The sequence below is a fragment of the Myotis myotis genome, unplaced genomic scaffold (genome assembly GCF_014108235.1).
Source record: "Myotis myotis isolate mMyoMyo1 unplaced genomic scaffold, mMyoMyo1.p scaffold_m19_p_7, whole genome shotgun sequence".
Classification (NCBI taxonomy): Eukaryota; Metazoa; Chordata; class Mammalia; order Chiroptera; family Vespertilionidae; genus Myotis; species Myotis myotis.
Window position 1 is genome coordinate 70,674,380 of NW_023416379.1, and position 18,577 is coordinate 70,692,956.

Below are 18,577 nucleotides of genomic sequence, written 5' to 3' on the forward strand. Positions count from 1 at the left end.
ACTCCTGAGATTCCCAGGATGTCTGGTCAAACATCCCAGTTATAGACATAATTTGCCCCTTTTAAACTATAACTCAATTGGCCCAATTAGCAATAATTCTACAAATGGCCATAGGTATCCTCAAGCTTTGGAAAATTTAGAGTGTATGGTTAACTTTCATAATCTTTAAGGTTCCCTTCCTGTTACGTTAACATTACCCTCTAGAATGTATTCACTGGTCTTATACATTGAAGGAAAATTGCCAATACCTGTTCCCTGCTGACAGAAGAAGCAGTCTTTCTCAGCTCAATGCTGGAAAAGAAACCAGAAGTGTGTGTGTGTGTGTGTGTGTGTGTGTGTGTGTGTGTGCACGTGTATGGTGTATATATGTATGTAATATTTATACATTTATGTATCTTAATCCTAGCCCTTATTAGGCGTATAACTTTGAGCTGTCACTTCTCTTTAGTTTCAGACTTCTTGTCTCACTAACACAATAAGAAGAATTATTGATGAATTGTAACGTCTAATGCAACTATAGGATGTTAGTTTCACACAGAAAAACTGAGGAAAACCTTTTTTTCCCCATAGCACCACTTTTTCTGTGCTGGTGAAGCAAAATTGCAAAGCATTAACACTACTGTTAAAGTAGATGATGGACAAAGGTATTCACTGCTAATCAGGTAAGATATACTTATTTTCTTTCCCACTTAATCTTTTAAGTAGCAAAGACTTCCTCTGGGTATTGTTCTTGCCATTTGAAAGTAGAAATTATCCTGATTAGTATTCACAGACACTTGTATGTGAATTAATGTTTATCAACCCATTCTGCCTTTTCTATGTGCCCTTAGAATAGTGCTGGGGAAAGAATGTTATAAGGATTACATTATCAACAAACTTACATAAGAAGATTATAACAAAGCCATAAAAGCCTCATATTATTTTCTGCTTACAGGAGTCATGAAAAAAAAAAACTGGTATTTTTTTATATCAAAATTAAATATATTTAACATTAGAAAATTCGGAACACCCAGAAAAACCATAAAGAAGACAATTAAAATGATCCATTATACAATAGTCAAAATAGAAAAATTAACATATTATTATATTCCCAAAAGCTGTGTTTGAAGGTGACTTTATTCAAAAACCCTCACAAACATCAGGTATCACTCTGCCAATCTGATAAGTGAAAGTGACATTTGCCCTTAATTTGCCTTCTTCAATTTTTAGTAAGGTTTAAATTTTAATATAGATTTAGTGTCTTTTTGTTATGTGTTTTGCCTCTTCCACCTTTAAGTGATGCTTTAAAACACCTCCATCCTTATCTAATATGTAGATTGAAGTAAATTATTTGGTTATGACAATATATTATTGTATAATAAAAGTTATTATCTACTTAACACCAATAAAGAAGAAAGTAAAGAGGCCAAAATGAAAACTGGGGAAAGAAGTTAAAGAAAAGGTTCTAAGGACATTTTACCCTCCTTAGACCAGAACTACCTAAATCTTGTTGTCTAAAGTACAGATTCTTAAGAAAATTGACAAAAAAATCCACAAACAGTTTATTATCAACAAAATTGAGGAAAGGCTACTTGACATATACCTCTCCTGACGAATGATAATGTGCATGAGCATTTTAAGATCTCTGTAATCCTGTTTACCAAAATCTGACATGCTTTGCTTAACTCAAGACATGGACACAGAACCCTTAACACTTATTTGCTTAGCATTTTCACTTCACAAGTAACTATTGTCGGGGGCAATGCACTATGGGAAACGCTATCTGCCTAGATAATAATTTCTCAGCTCAGACACTGCCACTGTCCTGGGGGAACAAGGTGTATGAGCACTGGGGCAGCAGTAGGAATCATGTCACAAAAGATATTTTGGCTCCTCCAGGAAACTGAAAGACAAATGAGAGGTGATGGGAGAGGCAGACGGATGCACCAGAAGAAGCTGTCTGGCCTGGGGTGTGTTGGAAAAGGTTTAAAAAATAAATGAGGACAGAGCAATTATAGTTACAGTTTATTATACACCAACTTTGTGTCCATTAGTAATTATATTACATATATGAATTTTTTGTTTCAAAAAGCAAATTTAATTACTAACCAAATTCCCCGATGCAAAACTAAAGATAACGAGATTAAATGCTGAAAATAACATAGAAAACAGCACAGTTCGGCTACTTTTACTCCAAAACCTATGAATAACTTTTAAGTCATGTGCCTTCTAACCAATTATAGAAAATATAATTTGATTTCTCATTTTCTATCCTGAAAGAGCCTCTGTATGTTCAAGATAAGATAAATACAAGGATTATAAATTACCTGCCCACTAAACAAAACTAACAGCAGCAAGAACATTAATTAACCACCATGTGCCAGATGCTTTACAAACACATAACTGTATGTAATCATCAGGAAACTCATAATGCCCTAATGCCCATTGTGTTGATTAGGCTGGGCTGCTTCACAACCTACCACAGACTATGTGGCTTAACCAACAGAAATTTAGTCCAAGATGAAGGTATTGGCAGGGTTGTTTTTTTCCGAGGCCTCTCTCCTTGGTTTGTAGATGACTGTGCTCTCTCTGTGTGTTCACATAATATTACTCAATGTGTATTTGTGTCCTATTTTCTTCTTATAAGGATATCCGTCATGTTGGATAAGTGTTCACCTAATGACCACATTTTACTTATTATTCCTTTGAAGGCTCTGTCTTCAAACACAGCCACATTCTGAAGTACTGAGGGTTTGGACTTCAACATATGAATTCTGGGGAGACATAATTCAGTCCAAAACACTCATTTTGCATATTTGGAAGCTGAGACTAGGAGAAAGTAGACATCTTTCTTGTTAGCCTGCCAGCCTGATCGACCCCAACTGCCCTCCCCTACTGGCCTGATCGCCCCTAACTGCCCTCCTCTGCTGTCCTGATCGCCCCTAATTGCCCTCCCCTGCCAGTCTGATCGCCCCTAACCACCTCTGCCTCAGCCACTGCCACCGTGGCTTTGTCCAGAAGGACATCCAGAAGATGTCCAGTCTAATTATCATATTACCCTTTTATTATATAGATTATATTTTAAGTCCTAATTAACATCTACCTGTGTTCTTGAAGAGAACAAAGATAGAAATAAATTAGGTTCTTTCCACCTCCTCAAATATGGGACTTTAAAGTTTTTTTTAAGTGCTTACCATTAAAAATGCATCCATGCATTTAAAAAGTCCCTTCACTTCCTTAATCTTAAGCTCCATGGTCTACGTCCTGATTTGTAAGTAAATTGCATAAACACCATCCATTCTCTTAGAGCTGTCTCATGGTGATTTTTTTGGTTTGGCCCTTTGTTTGGGGGTAGGCAGTTCCTGAACTAAGATCTGTACAGAAGCAAATAAACTAGGACAAATGAGAAACATCTTCAGTTACCCTTGAGAAAACCATTTATCAATTACTGTTTATGTATAATTTTGTAGATGTGTAATAAATTATGGTGAGTTTTTAAAGAGGATAGTGTTTATGTGACCAGTAAATTAGATTTAAGACGACTGACCTGTAACAATGAAACCCACACATTCTCTCAAGTGATATAGATGAATACAATTATTTCTGTTAAATGATGATAGGAGGATGTTTCTTAAGTCAGTAATAATATCAAAGGAGAAGAAGAAGAAAATAATGTATATTTGAAAGCATTGAGGTAGGAAAGAGTGAGGAAAAGATTGGAAGTACAAAGATAGTCAGTTAATATTGGACAATGAGTGCCACATTAAGAACTATGAACTACATTATATGCAATATTGACCTACTGGAGAATTTTTAAGTAGGAATACAGATATCAGGATCAAATGAGTATTCACTTTTCTTAACAGGGTATGCTAAGCTACGGTATATAATAGACTCTAAATTTCTGCACCTCTGAGATCCACGCCACAGTGTCTTCCTCTCTGCCTTAGTCCCTTGACATTAACGTGTTTTGATTACATTAGTGGGCTCTGTTTTGAAATTCTAACTTTCACTATCTCAGAATGAGACCTTACCTATTTTGAGATGAGAGTCTTTAAAGAAGTAATCAAGTTAAACAGAGGTTATTGGTGTGGGTCCTAACCCAATATGGCCAATATCCTTATGTAAAGGGGAAATGAAGACACAAAGAAAGCCACACACAGAGGGAAGACAACGTAAAGACACAAGAAGAAGGTGGCCATCTGTAAGCCACGGAGAGAGACCTGGAACAGATCCTTCCCTCACGCTCCTCAGAAGGAACCAGTTCTGCCAACACCTTGATCTTGAATTTCTATCTTGCGAAATTGTGAGTCAGGCAATAAATTTTATTTACTTAAGCTGCCCAATATGTGGGATGTTGTTGAGGCAGTCCTAGAAAAATAATACAAGTTCCCTTGTCCTCTGGCTTCCAGTGGGGTTCAGTCACTGGGGAACACTAGCAGGAACTTCAAGGGTGAAGCAAATGATGTCAAGATTTTGACAAATGATAAGCAAATGGTGTTCTCTTGGCCTTGTCTGGTATCCCAGAGGCTGACTCAGTCCCTCTAGGGCAGGGGTGGGCAAACTTTTTGACTCGAGGGCCACCATGGGTTCTTAAACTGGACCGGAGGGCCGGAACAAAAGCATGGATGGAGTGTTTGTGTGGACTAATATAAATTCAAAGTAAACATCATTACATAAAAGGGTACGGTCTCTTTTTTTTTGTTTGTTTTATTCATTTCAAACGGGCCGGATCCGGCCTGCGGGCCGGAGTTTGCCCACGGCTGCTCTAGGGAATGTCTAGGCTCTTGGCCAATGGCCCTCTCTCCCAAGTTCTGATAACTTTTTTCTCCCTAGAAGCCTAGATGTAAAAATGGCATCTGAGTAACTATCTTGTGGTCCTAGAATATTACACTATCCCGTGTGGCTTTCCTACCCTCTGGCCATATCTTTGTAAAGAGTTCATATTTATTTAACCTTATTTAAGTTATGTTAGATTAAATGTTCCATGTGTTGGGGGCTGAAAACATGAGTGTCCTCTAGTCAGTATGGCAGAAAATGAGTGGATGGTTCAGTGGGGTAGAATGAAAGTGGCCCAACTCACTTCTCATGGCATTCTGTTGGCCAGAACTCAATCATGTGCACACACCTAATGGCAAAGGAGGCTGAGAAAGTGTTTTTAGCTTTGCACCTAGGAAGAAGAGAGATCAGCTAAAACAATGTGGAATAGACAAGATAACTATTTCTACAAGAGAAAATAAGATAAATGTCTGCCTTTGGAGATAAAGACAAAAATAATCAGTAAAAAGTTTATAACACTTAGCAGTTTAATTTAAACCACAGTACTTATAGGTATTTTAATCTTGGCTCTGAGTGGGTTATTGAACTCCTTCTAAGAAGAAAATAGAAATTAATATATATAATATTTACTTAAGTATTTATAACTTGCTCAAAAATTCATGCAATATCAGATTACATGGTGTAAATAATTTCTTCATTTTATTTGTCTTTCTATGACTTAAATTATAAAACAGATAACTGTATTACTTAAAGTATGGTGCACAATGCTGAAGAATGATAAATAATTTCATCTTCACACTGTAAACCGTAAACTTTTTATCTCTTTGAGTGGTAGAAAATATTAAAATGCAGCAAATTATATATTTAAAACACAGAGCAGTCTGAAAGGAAAATTATATATATTTTATTTTAGATATGCACACATATCCACACAAAGAAATTGTTTTATATATAAGTTATCTAATGGTCCCTGTTCATAAGCACATATGAACAGGGACCATTAGAATATTGTTACAGCAGTAAGCATCAAAGTTCTGCACTTCTTTTGAAGATGTTAATAATAAAGCTGAGGACTTGATATGTGTCAAGCAGAGCAGGACTGCTTGGCTCAGAGTGCAGGAAAATCAGTGAAGTGTAAAAGGAAAGAAAGAAACCAGTTAACCACTTTCTAAAAAAAATAAAGGTTTCTTTTCTCTAATGAAATGTGCACATTATTGCATTAATCTTTTTATTAACAACTGTCAGTAGTGTCAAGAAAAACATGCCAATGGAATAATGATTTTACTTCAACTTGAACAAAATAAAGAATGAACAATTGGTTTTGGCTATAAAATGATATTTATAGAAAAAGCAAAATATCCCTCTTACATAAACCTATCTTTTAAGTATATTTTATTGATTTTTTTACAGAGAGGAAGGGAGAGGGATAGAGAGTTAGAAACATCAATGAGAGAGAAACATCAATCAGCTGCCTCCTGCACACCCCCTACTGGGGATGTGCCCGCAACCAAGGTACATGCCCTTGACTGGAATCGAACCTGGGACCCTTGAGTCCGCAGGTCGATGCTCTATCCACTGAGCAAAACCGGTTAGGGCAACCTATTTTTTTTTTTTTTTTTTTTTACTGTTCTCCCAATAGTATATATTCAATCAACACAAAACAGTGAATAGGAGTGAAATTTTGTCATTTAAGTTTGGAAAATAGACTTCTAAAATGTAATTTACATAGGTCATTGAATTCACTTAGTAATTAAGCGTTTTACGATTAGAATTTAAATTCAATTTATTCAAATACTCCAATAAATTGATTACCAGTTACCTTTTAGAAACTATTTTAAAACACAAGTTAAAATAATTATTCATTTAAAAGTTGGATATTTTCCATTATTTTACTTGAACATGAGTAAACATTACCTATTACAAAATTACTGAAATTAATCTCAGAGAAAGTTACTGCTAATGTTCATACTGTTAGTCAAAGCAAAGGAACATAGAACTAGCTTTAGTTGTACTTAATATGGCCATTACACATCAGAATTTTGCATGTTTTTCCCTCAAACATGACATTAATCATTACTCTATTGAAATTAAGACTAAAACTCTACAGCTGGTACTCAGCCTGGAAGTCAGCTGAACTTTTAGTGTTTGGGAATACCTTAGGTGATATCAGCAAAAGGTTCAGACATCACCACAAACAGCATTCAGCAGCTGTGTGCATGTCCATTTATGGGGAAGCTATCTCATCCAGGTATTTTAGCATATATCCAGGATCTAAAAACAAAATGCAGAAAAGACAAAAGTATTAGTCCTTCTCATCCCATAGATAGATAGATAGATAGATAGATAGATAGATAGATAGATAGATAGATAGATAGATGATAGATAGAAATATAGATAGATACATACATATATAGTTATAGTCTAGAAATAGATGAGATCATAGAGTTGGTTTAATTGTTTCAAATACTTGCTGGTAGTAAGAATTGATGAATGAATCTTAACAACTCAGTGACAGCTACTGAGCCATCCAAATATATGTTCTTTAGCGGCTCAACTTCTGTGGAAACAAAGGCTAGCACAACATAAAAATAGATTTCAACAGGTAACCATTGATTACCCATGTTCTTTAATTTGACCTGAACTCTGCCTTGCTCTAAATGCTGTTTTATGCTTTCCCCTGATAAGAGAGAACTCTGGCATAAATGACTTAGAGTTAAAAATCTGATTACTTGAATCTTTCTGCTGCTTAATATACAACTTGACTCATAGCCTATCTTTCTGATTTGCCTCATTTTTCTCTTAACTTTACAAGAGGTGAACTATGTCTTCCCTGCTAATGTAAACATACTGAAAGCAAACTGAAAGTGGATAGTTCATCATTTTAATACTGTATATAAGAAAACAGAGAATAAAGAAAGGTCTTGTAAAATAGAAGACACAAAGTTATTCCAATCACAGTTCTGCAAACGTTTTCTTTTAAATATTTAAGTGTGTATGTAAAAGTAAGCATAACCCGTGAACATAGACAATAGGGTGGTGAAGGCCTGGGACAGGGGGTGGGGGCAGGCTAGAAGAGGTCAAATGGGGGAAAGGAGGGGATATATGTAATACTTCCAACAAAAATATTTTTAAAATGAATAAATAAAAGTAAGCAAAATTAGTGTTATTTTAGTTAGAGAAACTTGCAATATTGTAGACAAGTGTTGAATGGTAAATTTTAATTCTCATGAAATTGAAATACTAAGTTTCATTTGGGAACCACATGTCATTAGAAATGAATGCATTTTTAAATGCTAGATACATGGCATTCCAAATTTAAATCTTTATAGCATCCTTTTTCTTAAGTAGACCACCACAGAGTGATTAACTTACTGAATCCGTAAATGTCAGCTCACTTTTGAGAAACATTTAAAATAATCATCATTATCATTTCTGAAAATTAACACAATTCAATTTCTCTCATAAACATTTTTGAAAATTTTTCATAAGTTGAAAATGCCATTTCATTTAGTGTCATTTCTTTTATTAATGGAAAGTGATTTTGTGGAAAGGCGTTTCAGAGCATAACTGATGCATTGCTTTAATGTGGATTCTCATTGTATGTTCATTGGAATGAAGTCAGAATCAAAAGCCAAGACTGTATTTGCTTTCTTTTTTATTTTTATGTTTTAGTTAACTAAATTTATTGGGGTGACATTCATTAATAATATTATATAGATTGCAAGCATACCTGTCCATGATACATGATCTGTACACTGCATTGTGTGCCCAACACCCAAAGTCAAATCATCATCCATCACCATATTTTTGAAAGAAAATGTGGTACATACATATATATTTGCTTTTTTAATTGTGCATTATCAGTTTTAAAATATGTAAGAGCTGTCTGTTGACATCAAACTTTTTCAGAAAAGATAAGCAAATAGCTTTTCCTAGAATGGTCTTTTTTTATAACCAGAATATATTAAAGATAACATACTTCACTTTAAATGAATATAACAATAGAAAAGTTAAGTTTCAAAGCATTCTAATTAGAAGTATGGTGCCCCTCCAAAAGGGTCTTCACAGTTCATTTGCTAGAGCCCACATGGCACCATGTGGTCCGTATATAATTTAGATTGTACACATGAATCGCTCCCCAAGTCAACATTCTCTAAATGTGTCAGTTATCTGCAGCTTTGGCTTACTCTCTGTATGACCTTGTAATTTGCTTTAATTGTTAAAGCCTCATTGATCACCACATGTCATTAGAAATGAATGCATTAAGGCTGCATCCATAGATTCAGTAGCAGAAAAATTCTAGGAACCATTGAAATGTTAATTCCTCAATAATCCTGTCCAAGGTGTTTATTTCTATGAGAACAAATCATTAATGACTAATTATCACGCTTCTGTGAAGAAACACTATGCTAATGAATTGGACTAAATTTAAGGTACAAGAAAGACTAAATAACTAAGTCCTGGAAATCCCAAAGAGCTGTAGACTTCCATTTGATAAGTGTGGACAGCCATGGCATGGTAAGTTGCTTATAGGGAAATAAGGAAAATTTATGCGAGAATTACCTAAGAAAGAAGGGAAGGATTCAATAGAGATAGGGTAATCCCTCTTGCTACTTAAAGAGCTGGCCTACTTCTGTCCATGGCCTACTCTTCCATTTGTACCCTTATCTCCTTCACCTTGCATTATCCATCTTTCTCTCTCTGCTGGATCATTCCCTGAAAAATAAAAGCAGGCTTTGAATACCCCTGCTGCAACACAACATCCTTCTAGATTATCTATTACTTTTATTCTGCTCCTCTTCACAGCTGAACATCTCAAAAGTTTCCTACATGTGGGGATTTCAATTTTGTTACCTGCTATTTATTCTTCAACCCAATATAATCTGGCTTCCATTGGCTCACAACCAACACAGCTTTTGTTGATACAGCTGTACCTAGGGAGTTTTGCCATGCAAACTAAAAATCTTTTTAGAGTGAAAAATGGTGCTGTTAATTATTACATCAAGATAAGCAGTGTAAACAGGTACTATTCATGCAGAGCAAGATGGTGGTCACCTCTGTGACCTTCAAGTTGAGAAAGTCAATAGACATTTTTCTGTCTTCATTGTAATAAGCATTTCAGGGAAAGCACTCTATCTTTTTTAGTCATTTTTCTTTCTGCTTTGAGAAAAGTAAATTTCTGGCATTCCTCCTGTCTCAGTGACCAGTTTTTCTTTCTATTCTTAGAGCTGTTCCACCTTTGAACTTTCTTCTGAATTCCAAACTCATATATTCAAATATCATATTTTCAGATATCTTCACTTGAAAGACTCATTTGTATTCTAAACATAGCATCTCCAAAATAAAATTCCTGGTTTCCCATCCCTACCAACTGACCTCATATCTCTGTACACCTCCCCACATACATCTCCCAATGGTCTTTCCTGTCTCAGCAAACAACTGCCATCTACCAATGCACTGAGAGTAATTTTTTACTCCTGTTATCACTATATTCTTTATCTCCAAGTCCTATCAAAAATTCCTTTCCAAAATGTCATTGTTTTTAATTGAATTTATTGGGATGACATTGGTTAATAAAATTATATAGGTTTCAGTTGTACAATTCTATAATATACCAGCTGTATATTGTATTGTGTGTTAACCACCCCAAGTCAAGTCTCCTTCCATCACCATTTATCACCCCTTAATCCCAATTCTACTTGACCCCACCCCTTTCCCTCTAGTAATCACAATACTGTTGTTTGTGTCTGAATTCCGTGTGTGTGTTTGCTTAAGCCCCTCATCTCTTTCACCCAGCCCACCAACTTTCCTCCGCTCTCTCTGTGATCAGTCGATTCTCTTTATTTATGATTCTGTTTCTATTTTGTTTGTTAGTTTATTGGAACAGGGGGTCCTCCGGGGGTAAGGATGACGGAGCCCAACGCGCTGGGGCGTCTGCATGCACGACTCCAGAGACCAGGTTCAGAGACACAGATCTAAGTTTATTGGGGAAGTACAGCCGTATATAAAGGGGTAAGCAGCCAATGCAATAGGGACACGCTTGCTATGTTATCCAATGGGCGTGAGGGTCGGGGCTAAGAGTAGGTGGCTCTTGGAGATTTGTCAGGTGGGTGTTGCCACTTCCTGGTGTGCCAAGGAAGCCTGTTCGCTGGAGTGTGCTCACAGCGTTGCTTCGGCCGCAGCACTGAGATAAATCTCTTGAGCTCTGCCCACAGTTTATTTTGTTCATTAGATTCTACATATAAAAGAAAGTGCTTTTGTCTTTCGCTTACTGACTTATTTCACTTAGCATAAAAATAATTCATTTTTTAAATTAAATTTATTAGGGTAACATTGCTTAATAACATTCTATAGGTTTCAAGTATACAACTCTATGATTCATTATCTGTATATTGGATTGTGTTCCCACCACCCAAAGTCAAACCTTCTGCTGTCACCATACATTTGACCTCCTTTATCCTTTAGTACACCCCTATCCACTTCCCCGTGGTATCCATCCCTGTTGTCTGTGTCTATGAGTTTTTGTTTGTTTGTCTTGTTTGTTCATTTGTTGCTTTCAGTTTTATGTTACACACTGGAGGCCCAGTGCATGAAATTTGTGCACTTCGGGTGGGGCAGTTCCCTCAGTTCAACCTGCGCCCTCTTGCAGTTTGGAAACCCTCAGGGAATGTAGCAGTGTGCCAAATGGCAGGCAGCCAGGGAGGAGCCCTAATCAGGGCCAGGCGCCACTCACTCTCATCACAGCCTGCTGCCATGGAGTTGAGAGAGGCTCCCCACATGGCAGCTGCCCTCACCAGCCGTGAGCTCAGCTTCTGGCTGAGTAGCGCTTCCCCTGTGGGAGTGCACTGACCATCAGGGGGAAGCTCCTGCATTAAGCATCTGCCCCCTGGTGGTCAGTGCACATCATAGTAACCAGTCATTCCACCATAATGGTTGCTTAGGCTTTTATTATATAGGTTAGAGCCCGCCAGTGGGGTCCCTTGGCGTGGCCTGTGGAATCAGGCTGAAACTGGCCTTCCGACATCACCTGAAGAGTCCCAGATTGTGAGAGAGCACAGATGAGGGACCTCACCGGTGCACGATTGGGGGCGGGGAGGGACACAGAAGGTTTGCCAGCCGGAGAGAGACCGTGGGAGGTCTCCAGGGTGTGTATGGCCCATCTCGCTCATTGCTGATCAGCTCATTGCTGATCAGCAAGCTAACCTGCTGGTTGGAGCATCTGCCCCCTGGTGGTCAGTGCACATCATAGCTACTGGCCGACTGGTCGACTGTCTGCCCCCTGATTGTCAGTGCACATCATAGCGAGTGGTTGAGCGGCCTTGGCATATCATTAGCATATTAGGCTTTGTTCGGTTGAATGGCCGACTAGTCGACCAGACACTTAAAATATTAGGCTTTTATTATATAGGATATGAGTGAAATCATATGGTTCTTAACTTTTTCTGTCTGACTTATTTTTCTTAGGATGATATTATCAATATCTATCCATTTTGTTGTAAATGGCAGTATTTCATCTTTTTATTTTTTAATGTATTTTTATTGATTTTGGAGAGGAAGAGAGAGAATGAGAGAGAGAAATAAACATCATTGAGGAGAGAGAATCATTGATTGGATGCCTCCTGCATGTCCTCCATTGGGGATAGAGCCTGCAACCCAGGCATGTGCTCTTGACTGGAATCAAGTCCGCAGGCCTATGCTCAATCCATTGAGCCAAACCGACTAGGGCTCATCTTTTTTTATGGCTGAGTAGTATTCCATTGTATGTATGTATCACATGGTACAATTGGTTAGCATGAGGTACTTCTACTGCAAAATGTCACCTTATAACTGCTCATTTTTCTCCTCTGAAACTGTCCTGTCCAAGTCTCCATCATTTTTATAGCAGTTCTTCATTGACTGCTTCTTTGGCCAGGGTGAGTTAAAGTGTATTGCCTCAAATCACTTACCTGAAGGATTTTCAGTGGCTTACCCTTACTCTTCTTGTCATTGTTAACAAGGCCGTGCACTATTGGGCTCCTGCATTTTCTTCTACCTTAGCTAAAACTGGCCTTCCTCCTCTGCCAAGGTTCCATTCACTTTGACATCCTATTACTCCTGGAACTCTCTAAAAAGCTTTTCTACTTTATGGCCTTTAATTTTACTGTTCTTCTAACAGGAATATTGTGTCCTGCCTTTTAGTCTTTTTCTTTCCCCCTGCCCTCATGTTGTTCCTCCCATGCATCCTTCTCCTTACTATTCAAGTTCAGATTAAAAGTAATCTCTTTGATAAACTCTCCTGAACTGCCTAAAGCTTTTCCACCTAAGTATTATATGTCTTAGCACCCATTTTTATTGTGTAGCTACTTGTTTAACCCATTGATTTTCAATATTTCTAACTAGACTGTAAGATTCATGGGTTCAGGGACCTATCTTGTTCCCTGGTGACTATACCCCTAGCACCAAGACAGTAACTAGAATATAAGTAGTCAATGAATAAATCACTATTAAATTATGAGTGAAAGGGAGGGATTAAATTTTACTTTATATCTCAAATGTTCCCAAGTATTGAAGAGCAGAGAAAATTACTAGGTAAGGGAAGAAATTGTAGAGTGGGCCATGTCTCTTGTCTTAGGAAAAAGCAGGGTTTATAGTGAAATAAAACAGAAGTAGTTCGGAGCTGCCATAGAAATCAGAAATCCTAATTGAGTAGAGTCTCTTGGCTCTCCAACCACCTAGACTCAGTCCCCAGTTTTTTCTGTAGAGTGGCATGACACTATTTGAATATTTATACTACTCTGATTACAACCTGATACATTTTAGGCATTTAATAAAGTGTAAGTAATTATATAATCAGTATTTTGAGAGTCTTATTTTTTTCCCCCAAATATCCTAAAGTATATCCTGTTTCTAACAGATGATTATGAAGTTTACTTGATGTCCTTGTATCTGTGTGCATGTTTGATTTAGGTTGTAAACTGCCAACAGCATGAAAATGGAATTGATTTGGCTGAGTTATCATTACTGTGCTTATTTTAAATAGACAAAGTCATTAACTTGTCTTAACTTTGAGTCAGACTTTATCTTGTGACATTTTACAGTTGAAGTGTATGTTAATTATTGAAGACCTCTCTCACTAAAACAGAAACTTAATTTTATTCCAATGGTTGAATTTTTTTACGATAGCATTTAAAAGGAATGCAGGATGGAAGGCCAAGTAATAATAAAATTAACATTTTCTTCCATAAAATTATAGCACTTAAATTAATCAAAAGTGATTATGTTCAGGTTGAGTATATTTGAAGTAACTTAAGTAAGACAACCCACTCAGAACTAAACAGAGTTTGTCATTAATAATCTCTCTGGTGACTCTAAAAAACTTGGTGGTTTATTAGCCTAACTATTAAAGAAGGCTGTTCTTCTGTTGGCATTATCCTATCACTCCAAGAGGCATGACAATTCTTATTATGTAAGGAAATGCTACCGCCCACATTTCTGTCAGAACTTAAGACTAATTAGAAATGTTGTGATATAGCATAAACTTAGAGTTAAAATGTTTAGCTGTCTGAATTTGGAATGGGCATTGATTTTACACCTAGGGAATTAAATTGCTTAATGCTCTGGATTTGATGGCTGCAGATTGATATGGAGAGCATATGACAACCTACTTGACATGAAGGTGGTTATACAATTGGATCCACGTTTTTTTCAATCAGCTTTTATATCAATAATGATTAATTCATGCAGAGAAAATATTCTAAAATTAAAAGTGGAGCACTTTGATAGTGGTAACTTTGTTTATTAATTTTTATATTCTCAAAGCCTAACAAATTGCTTTGCATAAACATTAATAAATGTTCATTTTATAATTGATTGATTAAAAGAATAAAATATTTTCAAATTAGGCATTTGACATTGTCAGAACCAAATTATTTTTTTAAATGATGAAAGAAAATAAAACACTTTATATGCATATAGTTCTAGTAGCAAAGTATACATTTTAGAAAAGAGTTATAAAATGTTGTCTAGTCTATCCAAATGTAAAATGAACTGTTTATTAGGTACATTACTATTCTGGAGAAAAAAACCTACACTCCAAATGAAAGTAATGGGTGCTCACAGACAGGAATATTAAGCCAAGCAGTAACACAATGTGAACATAGATATTATGTTCCTAATTATTAACCTCTTGCTCCTTTGTTGTAAGAACAATTAAGGACACATTTATTAATAAGGTTTCATTGCATTAATGTGATGATAATCATCATGTGAGAATTAGCTTCTAATATTTTTTTAAATAAAAAGCAAAGCAGGAATCAAAGACATCACTAAGAAAATAGTTTGCACTCCATCAGTTGAATCTTCACAGCACGACGTAAAGATTTCCTTCCCTACGGGTCCGGTTGATCAAGTACTCCACGGTCTCAAGGGGCAAAGTAGTCTACTTCCTCAGCAGATAGAGAACAGCGATATTGTCCTCCCACCACTGCCCTTATTTCTTGCTACCAAAGAGCAGATGTTTATCCACCTTCAGAGAGGGGCAGGCCCCCTCTCTATAGTTGTCTCTGTAATGGGGCAACCCACGGAGACGACCACCAGGGACTCAGATCAAAATTTAGGAGCCTTTATTAAGCTGGCCAGCGACTACAGTTACAGCACCCTGCTGAAGCAGAGGCTGAACTGCAGTGCCTACTATAGGAGTTACATTTTATTATTAAATTCTGTGCAGGCCCAGAGAAAAATGTGTCTTTCAAATTCTGGGCCCCCAGTATAGAGGAAACTCTTTATTTATACTTTTTCTACTCCTTTGTCTCCCAAATTTGGAATGAGACTTCCGGGCCTTCTGAGAAAGAAGGCCTGTGTGCTGGGAAGGGCCCATGAGACCATATCTCAGGGCCTGGCAACTGTCTGGGTGCCAGCACTGACAACTCTGTCTGGGGCATAGTTTACAGCCTCTCTGGAATGGGAGTACTCTTATTTTCCTTATTATTTAAGACAGAAGCCATACTATCAGGGTTAAAATTTTAAACAACAGTTTTTATATAAGATGGATACTTCAGTCTCCACCTTCAGAGAGGGACAGGCCCCCACTCTATAGTTGTCTAACTGCAATTGGATTATTGGATTGCCTGTTCCCAAAACAAGAAAGCTGGCTTCAGGTAACATGAAGTCTTTTTTGTTCCAATCTCTTTATTGGAAAAGTCTGTCTCTAATTTATGTCTGATTTTGTTGTAAGGTGCTGTCCTCTTCAATATCTCCCTGGCCTCTAACTCTCAGCTCAATGTGAAGATTAAAAAAAATGTTTCTAGATGTTGTCAAATGTTCCTGGAAAGCAGAGAGGGCAAAACCACCCACTTTCATTGAAAGCCACTACTTACCTACACACACACCACACATATTTTCTGAACTATTTAATAACTCTTCTTAGCAAACAGTTAGCCCATGTATTTCAAATGTTTTTGAAGAGTAAATAGCACATTGATTAGATTAGGATTTAGAAAGTGGATTATCATTAAATGTCTCATGAGTACAAGGCAAAGTTATACTTGTCAGCATGACCTGACTGAAATAATTATCTTAATTTAAAAAAAAAATCTGTTCAAGGCAAAATAGCACCTACCTATTTCTGCCTGAGTCTTTAAAATAATTAAACTGATGAAAAATAACAATGTCCCAAATTGTCCTTCCGCTCAACTACAGCCACTTACAATATAATAGCATAGAGAGAGGACATGTGAAGAACTAGCTACTGAGAGAGGAATAGTAGAAAAGTTTTGAATTGTAGTCAGAGACTGGGCCGTTCTGATTGATCTTGCATTTTTCTTTTTCACTCCCAGTGTCACTCTCGGATCCCACACTATTTCTCCAGTCATTTTTGAAACAGGAGTACCAATGGCCTTGAAATTGGACTACAATCCATAGATTATTCTTAACACACTGCATGCCTTACCTTTCCTCAGGGACTGCATAATCAAACCACAAAGTAAATCTAACTTTGGAGCAGAAGTGGGGGAGTACAATGAGGGGAAGTGAATTTTGTGAAACTTCTTTCTTCCCATAATAAAGATCCCGCCCGCCCCCCCAAAACCAGGCATCTTCCCCAAATGTAGCATATTGAAATCTCAGCTAATAACATATATGCAAGACATATAATTTTATTTTCTATAACTTCATTCCCATTTCTATCCTCCATTCTGCTGAGATAGCAGAAAATCAGTTCTAGCCAATGAAAGCTTCTCCCTCTGTCCCTGTGATCTTATCACAGTGTCAAGGCACAGGTCATGTAGGTGATCATGTACAGTGATGCCTTTAGATCAGCAGCCTCATGTGAGATGATCCCATTTTACCTGCTTTTGATGCCATTAGATCCCACAGAGGTGGATCCTAGGATTTCTTTTTTTTTTTTTTAATATATTTTATTGATTTTTTACAGAGAGGAAGGGAGAGGGATAGAGAGTTAGAAACATCTATGAGAGAGAAACATCGATCAGCTGCCTCCTGTACGCCCCCTACTGGGGATGTGCCCACAACCAAGGTACATGCCCTTGACCAGAATCGAACCTGGGACCCTTCAGTCCCCAGGCCGATGCTCTATCCACTGAGCCAAACCGGTTAGGGCGGATTCTAGGATTTCTTTAGACTCAAAGGCAGGAAGAAACTCTCTTGTGCTTTTTGCCTTGTAAAAAAGAGAGAGCATGGGGGGAGGTGGGGTGGTTAGAAAAATGAAAAGGTCATGCTTTCCAAAACACAAGCCTGAGGCTCCCTAAGGACCACCACCTTTGTATGTGCTCAGTTGTACTATGTACTCAATTGTGGAAAAACTGGAACAACTATTCTACAACTCAGTAGAAATCTTTTTATAAATAGGATCTTATTGGGTCGCTGAAGTATGACATAGGTGTGGCTCCTCTGGCTGAGAACTGGATTGTTAGCAATGGGAAGGGGGCGGGGGAGGCTACTGTGCTGCACTATGGTTTCCCTGTCCGCCCTGGAACTGCTCCGAAGTCATACTCTGGAATCCAGGTCATCATAGGAAAACATTTTGCAAAGCATTGTAGGTAATAAATGCTTTAATTGGAATAGTACCAATAGCAAAATAATTACAAGAAGATGTATTTTTGCTAGATTCCAAAACCATACTTATTTTTATCTTTCTCAAATAATAGTTAAGATACAGCTAAAGACTTAAAAAACAATTTTTAATGAACTCTACTGTATTTTAATTGTGTGAAAATGTCTTTAGCCAATGCAATTTAATTCAACAACAATCAAAATGATCTTAGCCTCTCTGATAAGGCAAGGGTAGTTTCACCTCTCTTGGCATTAGAGAAGATTTCTGAGAACAACTAACTTAGAAGCAAATCATAACACTGCCACTGATTTTAACACCCTGTATTTGTCACCATATAACTCAGAACCTTCTCTTCCTCATTTGTCAAATGTAAGAAATTATAGTACCCACTGCAGAGAATCACTGTGCATGTTCTAAAGCCTGTTGCATGTGCCTAGCATGTAGAAAGTCCTCAAAACATTTCTACAATTACTTTTATTATTGACTACTTTAAAATACCAGGCACATTTACAACTTTCCATAGTAATGGGTCAAGTTCAAATTGTGATTCCACTATGTCTAGAAACATGAAGAAGCAAGACTCTTCAGTCAGCACTATGTCATTAGTAGTATGACCACATAATAGGTAATCTGGAAAAGCGTGCATTCTTGTATTGGACAGCTAGAGTTCTACTACTATCGTCATCTCTGTGGGCAATGTGGGGCAAGTCCCATAACTTCTAGCCTTTTACTGGGTATGTTTGGCATTAAAAAAGCTAAAATAGCCCCAGA

General features: G+C 37.2%; 1 protein-coding gene across 1 annotated transcript in view; it reads left to right on the top strand.

Annotated features, from left to right (window-relative positions):
* Window positions 1-18,577, top strand: part of EYS (eyes shut homolog) — a 1,264,258-nt gene that overhangs the window by 744,252 nt on the left and 501,429 nt on the right. Inside the window, 1 exon segment of the mRNA XM_036318417.1 lies at window positions 571-662. Within this exon segment, the coding sequence (XP_036174310.1) occupies window positions 571-662 (92 nt within the window).